This window comes from Hippocampus guttulatus, chromosome 4 (genome assembly GCF_054856545.1).
Source record: "Hippocampus guttulatus isolate MCC_2025c chromosome 4, RoL_Hgut_1.0, whole genome shotgun sequence".
NCBI lineage: Eukaryota > Metazoa > Chordata > Actinopteri > Syngnathiformes > Syngnathidae > Hippocampus > Hippocampus guttulatus.
The window spans coordinates 19,983,332-19,991,928 of NC_141264.1; the positions used below are offsets into that span (position 1 = coordinate 19,983,332).

At 43.4% G+C, this 8,597-nt stretch overlaps 1 protein-coding gene across 1 annotated transcript; it reads right to left on the minus strand.

Annotated features, from left to right (window-relative positions):
• Window positions 1-118: 118 nt before the first annotated feature.
• On the minus strand, window positions 119-8,597 carry znf592 (zinc finger protein 592). The gene is made up of 9 exons (XM_086109832.1): window positions 8,450-8,597; window positions 5,975-8,052; window positions 4,855-5,033; window positions 4,530-4,703; window positions 4,290-4,449; window positions 3,747-3,992; window positions 2,211-2,323; window positions 1,831-1,972; window positions 119-1,753 (listed from the first exon to the last, which is right to left on the minus strand). Exons 2-9 carry the CDS (start codon window positions 8,030-8,032, stop codon window positions 1,391-1,393), a joined length of 3,435 nt encoding a protein of 1,144 aa, XP_085965958.1. The 5' UTR covers window positions 8,033-8,052; window positions 8,450-8,597; the 3' UTR covers window positions 119-1,390.

The window sequence follows — 8,597 nt, forward strand, 5'->3', positions numbered from 1 at the left end:
GATGGCCAGTACAAAAGCTGCATCAAATATTCCATGTTTCCTATAATGGTCAAATAGTGCTCATGACAATTGCATTTTCATTCTTAGTGAGCCATCAAAAAAAGTCATGACATGAATATAATTACGTAAATGCACCAATTCTTTATTCGGGGTGAACATAACAGTAAGGCACATGGGCCACTGCATGCTGAATAGATGTCATAGCTTAAGCAAGGCTCTTATGGCTGGTATACAAGTCGTCACTGTACAGGGTATCCAATGTATTAAAAAAAAATAAATCCTTCAATGGGCACAAAAGGACAAATCATGCATGTCAGACTGAGCAGCCACATGCTGACTTTAAGGATGCAGAAAGTAGAAAATTAAGAACTCATGTAGCACTTACATAACAAGTCAATATGACTTAACAGGACCAATATGGTTCCCAAAATCAATTTATAAAATTTTATATTGTGGGATAATACAGATTCTGCATTGCACTGAGATTAACTGTGACTCCTCTGCACATTGAACAATCACTGCCATTTACCATGGAGGTAGTTACTGTCACACTTCCAACACAAAACAGTCACAGCAAAGGCATCCCTCACTTGCCTCCTTTCAGATTTTTGCTAGTCACAATAAGCTAGGTCTAATCTTGACACACGTACCTTGATTTTTGACATTACAGAATTGACATGCCTCCAAAAGACATTTTACGGTAGTTTGAGGTATTTTTAGTACTGCTAAACCTCACATTCAACAACTTTCTCTGCTTCCCCTTTCCAACCTTTCACAAAAAACAACAAATAAAAGCATATAATGCTCACATAGTGAAACATCGTTCTTATTCCGCAACCCAACTTCTGCAAGGCTTTAGCATCAGTCTATGGTCATTAGTACTGCTTTTAAATGAATAGTGCATTTTGAGTGCCCGGAATGCCATTCAGAAGACATTTGGTGGCATTAATACTAAGATTTAAGCAATTAAATTGCAGTCCATTACAAAAGTGACAAAAAAAAAGCACAAGCTTATCTCTCCATGATGTTATTGGTTTGTACCAAAACTATAATCCCAGTTTCGTAACTCCCTTATCATGGTGGATGAAATATTCATTAAAAAAAATACATTTAAAAAAAGAGATAGCTTTAGCGGTAATATGAGTGCCACAGGCAGGCAGGCACATTGCATAATAGCCAGCATACAAAGGTCAATAAAAAAAATCTATGAAACCAGGTTTATCAGTTTGCCATCTATAACTGTGTGTGTGAAAAAATACTGTTTTCTTTAAACCTTTGTTTTAATGTGCTGCAGTGGCTCTGTAAAAAGCATGACCATGTGGAGCATCAAGCAGTGTGTGGTAGTTCCAGACGGAAAGCAGCTTGAGAGAGAGATGTATGGACATTGACGTCACTGTCCTGATGTCTGGGTGAGATTTGAATGAGAGACCTGGTCTGTCTGCGATGGCTCCTCTTTGGAACAACTGTCCGTCACCGCCTCTCTCTCTGCAAGATTTCTAACCTTGTGAACGATGACCTGGTGTCTGCTGAGGGACAGCGGCGATGTGAAGCACAGGCCGCAGTGAAGGCACTGGGGAGTGTTTTGGGTGCTTTTATGCGTTGCAATGTGCTCCTGAAAGCGGATGTTGTCGTCCGTGATGAATCCGCACTTGGAGCAGCGGAACTGCATTTTTAGACGCTTGGCTGAAGGAGCCTGTTGGGAAATTGCCACGTCCCGACTCTCCTCCTTGCCTGCGGTGGGCGGTCCAGAATCCTGCGCTCAAAAAAAGGTCTCGATATGATGACCAGTGATATTCACACTAACAGTTATTGTGAAAGAAATATTGTCACCTTGCCCAAAACGTTTTTGCATTCCTGCATGTAGGTTTTTGGCATTTGGCCAAGGTCAGGATTTTTGATTCCATGCATCAGACTGATGTGGTTCTTCATCATCACACTGCTGGTAAATGTCGTCTTTCTGTCTGTGCAATACCTTAACACAGTCCATTTAGATGGTTAGCCTCTACAGGATCAAATATAACAGACGCTCCTGGCAAAGAAAGTCCTTCTAAAGTCATACTAATTTAGGGAAAAAGAAGCCTGAAATGTTTTTCCCCTTTTTGTGTTGATAAAATTGTCCTAAAATACAAACAAATCAACCATTGTCCGGGAATACGCTTTGGTGGTCCCATTGTCCTAGAACAATTTGGTCATCTTTACACTGATCTTACCAACAAATGTAAACTTTCTTCTTGCCATCGTGGTCACCGCGAATGTGTCTTCTTAGGCTCGTCGTGGAGTTGAACGACTGCTCGCACTGCCGGCAGGGGTAGCGCTTTAATGACTGAGGACAGGAAACATTGAGTAACATTAATATGTCGCACGTGAACAATTAATTTGTTTGGACTGCTTGTACTACTGTGGCTGATGAAGAAATCCATTAAATGACTTCATTTGTTGTGGACAATCAGACACTGTATCTGTTTTAGTTAATTTGAGTTAATATTAACTAGTGCCAATACTGTAAATGTGACGTGTTCGGCCAATAAGATTAGATAATGCTTTTACAGCGCTCTAACGGGGAAATTATGCTCACTATTTACTTTTACACCTCATAAAAGCAAAAAATAAATAAATAAAAACACACGGTCAATTGTTGAAACTTTTTATAACCACACAAGCAAGGCCATAGATCATCAACATGTACTGTATCCCAATTTTCTTACATTAAAGCGAATCCAAAATGACACAATGTTCCCCTTTTTTAATTATATTTTTTTAAATGTTGTTTTGTTTTGTTTTTTGCACAGTAAAAGCTAGTCAGAATTTAGAGTTGTGCTACAACAAGCCAGACAGCACTGAGGTCAAACGCATGAGATGGAGCGTAATAATATGCGGGCAAGAAGAGGCAGAGAAGGCCCCCAGTAATAGTGGTTTTTCCCACAGACCAGATAAATGATAAGCCTGTGAGTATTTTTGTTTTCCTGCTTAAGTGTGTGGTTCATAGCTGTGGTAACACCTGTGCTAATTTCAATTAGCTTGCTATGGCATTCCACATCATATCACATCAGCATTAAGCTACTGAAAATTTATATAAGAAATTATATGGCTTGGTTGGACATTTTGGAGTTCAAATTTACAATGTTTAATTCTCTTGATTTGTCAGTTTTACAGAAAACTTCAACTGGGAGTGACAAATAAACAGCTTGAAGCAAGCGCACACCGGGCTTCTTCTTCGGAGAACTACGCGAGCAAGAGTGAGAAGAGGCGCTAAGGAATGCTTAAAGTGTGTCTTAATGAATATAAATGTCATAATAATAATGTATCGGATTTATATGGTGCTTTTCTGCAACACACTCAAAGCACTTCACAATGGATACATTAGCCATGCGCACGCACATTCACACTCTGGTGGCTGTAATCTATGTATGTAGCCACGGGCTACCCGGGGGGCAGACTGATAGAATGTGTTTTAAGTTTGTGAGGGGGTTAATATTATTTCAATGTTTTTTTTTTCTCTGTATTGCAGCTTTTCACCTGGAACATGTCAACTGTATACCGAAAATAACATTTTCGTTCTCATGTATTCTCATCCACAAATGTGGAAGCTCATCGAGCCACGATATCTTGTGGGGAAATTTCATTGACTCTATTATTCAATGAAATGTCATCAAAGCTGAGGAGGAAGATACAATTTTGTGTGTATGTGTGCTGAGAAAAAAAAAGTGTGCATACAAAAAGCAAATGAATGTAAAATAGTTCCTCACCTTTCCATGCTTGGACTTTAGGTGGGAAAGGTAGAGGTCTCGCTCAGGGAAACACTGGAGACATTCACCACACGTCCAGCCGGACGACCTCACTCGAGGGTTGCTGTCCTTCTCCGCCTTTTTTCGGGGAGCCTCCGTGCGTTTTACCAGGGCATTGATGGGACTGGCCTCCGGGTGCAAACCACTATTGTTAGTTTGTGTACTGTTCACCTCTGTCTCTGGTCTCACCTCTCCTCCATGTACACTCTGTGGAAATAGAAAATACAAACACATGGCATATCGTCACATAACATGAAACTTAAGTGTAATGAAGTTGTAATTAAGTTATGATTTCAAAAACGGTAAGTAGTTCAGGGATTGTGAATGCAACATCCAAAATGTACTCATTTGACTTCAACTGCAGAAACGATGACTATTTTAGTTTTGTTTCATCATTTTTCAAGGCTTCAAATGTCCACCCGCATTCCATTCCAAAAAGCATTCCTCCCAGGCATATTTCACACTCACATTGACAGCAACCTGGGTGAAACAATCGAGGTTTACCTTGAAATGCTGCATCAACGGCTGCTTTTGAGAAAAGACAGAGTTGCATTCTGGACACTTAAACACACAACACAGACGCTTGTTGGCGTCCTGATGAAAATGCTGAAAGAGTAACCACTTTTTCTGGAAAATGTCACCACATGAGCATTTGAAGGTGAACCTGTGAAACCAAACAAATCTTTAGTTCAGAGCAACTGGACAAGGACACAAAAGTGATGTGGCCACGAGGGTGAAACTTACTGAGGAGGGATTTTGCTAGCACTATGTTTTTTCTTTAAATGAGCTTCATAGCTGACTGAAGTTTTGAAGGCCACGGGGCAAGCGGAGCATTTGTGGAGAACCTGGCAGTGTTTCTCCTCAATGTGTGACTTTTGCCCTAGAAGGGTCTTGAAAACCACTTCGCAGTGAAGACATCTGCAGGGAAAGAACATCATGGTGAAAATGAGGTCAGGGTGGAGCCAGCAGCTCCAAATAGCACTTGATTTTGGTCCAAAACGTTTTCAAAAGAAACCTCCTATTTCTAGAATGGCCCGGATCCAAATCAAGTCAGCTCACGCTAACTTACTTGTACCAGGCTTTGCGTGCATAGTGGAGACAGTTTTCCCTGACGTGCTTCTGAATGTCGGCAGAATGACCCACGGCGCCACACTCGGGGCAGCAATAAGGGGGCTTGAGTGCATGAATACGCAGGTGGGCTTTCAAGCTGCACCTGTTGGGTAGCAACATGGAGCAAAGCTTGCAAATCTGTTGGGAAGAGATGACGGGGGGCATATGAAAAATTTAGTGTACAGATGGGTCCAGTAAAGATACATTTCATTTGAAAACGGGCTAACGCGAACAGGCAGTAAATGAAGAAACAAATGAATCTGAGCATAAATGAGTGGAGGCTCTTCATTGAATGAAAAGCAAATACACAGAGCGGTTTTACGGCGGTAATAACACATACTATTTTGAGGTTACAAACACCACACAATTCATTACTTTGCCTGGGGCTAAAGAAAATGGCAGAGGAAAACACGCCCTTAAAGCGGCACTTAGTGTTTTTCTTGTTTTTTTTTAATGTGGCCTGGAATGGTTTTTTTTTCCTTCATAATCATGACTTTTTCGTAATCATGACTGGACTACTGTGTTAACATGGGTTAACCATGGATTACGGCACATTCGGACTTGTGTACAAATTCAGGTTCTGTCTCCAGTGTAGGAACGAAACGCCGTCATATAGCTAGTTTGTAAGTTTACGGTAATTCGGGAGAATTTTTTTCGATACTTCGGCATGGCCATACTGTTGTAATCTAATTCGACTGACTAATCATTACACCACACTTGTTTGGTAGAACTGTGTGAAATTGTCATAGTCAATGTGAAAAAGATTCACAGTTTAGTAAGTTAACAACTCTAAGTAGAGCTTAACTTTTCATAGCTGATCATGCTGTCTTCTTTTCACCTCAGTCGAGATGAGACAAAACCAAGAGCACCTCTCCACTTTGCCTCAATTATGTCAAGACACCATTATTCAACAATACTTCCCACACAATCGACAAAATTAATGATCAGTAAATCGAATCCATCCCAGCTAAATAAACAAACAATCCCTGTCTGAAAATGTACTTAATTTGTTGATCCTCAATCAATTACATGGGATTCATTAGCCTTAACTGATCATATTGCAAAAAGAGTCTACCCACCAATCCTTTCTGATCGTCTGAAAGAGACTGATAATGGCCAGTGAGTGCTCGGTGGTCTAACATTTGCTTGTTGCACTCCAAGCACCACAATCTGTGGTGGGTGACGTCGTCTGGATAGAGAGGCATGACTGGCTGAGTTTTAAGTGAGCGAGATGGTGTGGCGTGAGAGTCCGTTTTGAGTGGCTCTGTACCGAGAGGCACGAACATGTTCGCCTCGGCGATGGGTTTCATGTGGAGCTGCGTGCACTGCATCACCGCTCCGTTTTTCTTGTGCTCCCTGGCGTGCGCTAGCAGGGCACACTTGTTGAAGAACACCATGGTCTTGGCGCAGTGCGTGCATCCCACCTCGATGTGGACGCTCCTCCGGCTGTAATGGAACGCAAGGCTTCGCTCTACCCCGAACGAGTCCCCGCACTCGAGACAGCGGTAGCCTTGCGCCGGGAGGCGGATGTCGCTGTCGGGTGGGGGATTCAGGTCAGGCACGTATGTCGGCACGGGGTTGGCGTTGTTCAGAAGACGGTTGAGGGTGCTGGCTGCTGTGTTAGGGACAGATGTTTGTGGCCAAGTTTTGATCTGATGCACCAATGGGACCGTGCTGCACACAGTTGAGGAAAGCGTGTGATGGCTGGATTGATGCGAGGCGGAGCGGGTGGTCACCGAGGCGGCGACGCTGTGAGGGACGAGGTTCAAACTGGCAAGGTGTGCTGCTTTGGGTAGGAAGCCAGAGCTTCTTGTATGTCCTTTATTAGAAGATATTCTCTTTGGCCTATGTGCCCGAGGTGCAGCTGATCTTCGGACGGGTAAATTCTGGAACACTGTTGGAGTCCTGGGGGTTTCTTCTGATTTGCTGTGCAAGACTTTTGGGGAATACGCTCCATCCTCACTCAACAAACTCTGGGATGGCGAAGACTCGTAGGCTGAGTGGACGTCGTCCGTTTCGGAATCAGGCAGCACGCTGGTAACGGTGCGCTTCATCTGCCCAGTGGTGGTTTTGATGGTCTTTATCCGGACTTTGGGTATGACAGGGGGCGAGCATCCGGCCTTGCCGCTGCTGTCACTACAGATGCTCACTGGGCTGTCGGGTGGCTTCATGAGTCGCTTCACCGCTTCCAGCGGGCTCATGGGACTACGAGGGGATATGGGCACCTTGGGGCTGTATTTCATGCAGTCGCTGTTCATTGCTTGAGACTCCCTGGGACTCCTTGTTTGCTCGCTGGGTTCCTTTCTAGCATTGAGAGCAACTAGGGCCTCAAGGCCAGATGGTACTTTAGAAGCGTAAAGCTTGATTTGTGAAAACGAGTCAGGGCCATCCACAGAGGTTCCCAAATTGCAGGTAGTCTCACTTAAGGTCTTGTTACTGCATAGACGAGGAAGGCCACTGTGTGCTCTTGTCATTTTATTACTGACACTGGTGTCAGGTGGCTCCTCGTTTCTTCTCCCGGACGACTCATTGTCCTCCCGAAGCTCATTGAAAATACTAAGTTCTGTCTTTTGTGGCTTGTCTGCTACTGAGGGTTCCATCAAATTGGATTCTTCGGGGAAACATGATCTCTCTTGCTTGGAATGCACATTTTGTCTCCTTATCAAACTGTCTTCATGCTCAGGACTGGAAATAGGACTTGAGTGAACGTGTGATTGGGAAAAAAGCGGCGTTGCATCGGGTTTGTGTTGAATAGGTGCCTTTCCAAGAAATTCACTTGAAAATTCCCCATTCAGAGCAGAGATAAAAGACTTACTGAATACATTGTTTGCCGTCTCGCCAGATCTCTGTCCATTAAATCCATTTGGCAAAGCTGATTCTGAGTGGAGCCCATTTCCAAAACCGTCCAATGGCTCCTGGTGATGCGTATTTTTTACAATCACACTCACAGCAGGAATATCCACAACAGGGATTGCTTGATTACTCAGCAAACTGTCATTGGCGGATACTCCCGAGTGTTTTAGATGCCCCTCATCATTCCCCTCCTGGATGGGCTCTTTGGCATCCAACCCTGTGGCATCTGGGATGTCAAAGGCAGCCAGAAGATCATCAAAATCCGGGGTTTTCATGTCGCCCATGTCTGCACAGACTCATAAACCTGCACAGGACACAAAATGATTGCAATGAATCCTGCACACCGACTAAAGTGACGCACAGCATGTCAAAGTTTAACTGCCGTTAACTGGGAGATTTCTTTTTAAATTCGAGTAACATTAACTTCCTATCTCGCTAACAAGCTAAACTGAACGATTACTTAACTCCTGTGTACTCCGTGGCCACATAAATATATTGACATTGTATACAGTCCACTCCTTCCAAATTGTTGGTAGTTACTACACTGGAAGAATGTCAATATGAATTCCACGTTCAATGTTTGGACGTTATCAGTTAGCCGAAAAGCTAACCTAGCCGCATCGCTACAATACGGGGGGTAACAAACGGGTTAGCACGAGCTCGCCGCGTACACACATCGAGCGACCGATGAGCCAGCTTACCATTTGACCCGGCTATCCGAAATAATTCCATAAACTACTGGAACGCCCTGTTGTAGTCTTGCATTTGGACTACGTTAGCCAACGTGTGCTACGTTTTGCGAAGCTAAGTAGCTAGCCTAGCAACAACTAGCACTTCTTTTTTCCCTAA

Coding starts and splice junctions, on each gene's coding strand:
- znf592 (XM_086109832.1), bottom strand. CDS start 8,032: ATGGGCGACATGAAAACCCCGGATTTTGATGATCTTCTGGCTGCCTTT. Junction 5,034..5,974: donor CAGACGATCAGAAAGGATTG/GTGGGTAGACTC, acceptor TCTTCCCAACAG/ATTTGCAAGCTTTGCTCCAT. Junction 1,973..2,210: donor AAGAAAGTTTACATTTGTTG/GTAAGATCAGTG, acceptor GACTGTGTTAAG/GTATTGCACAGACAGAAAGA.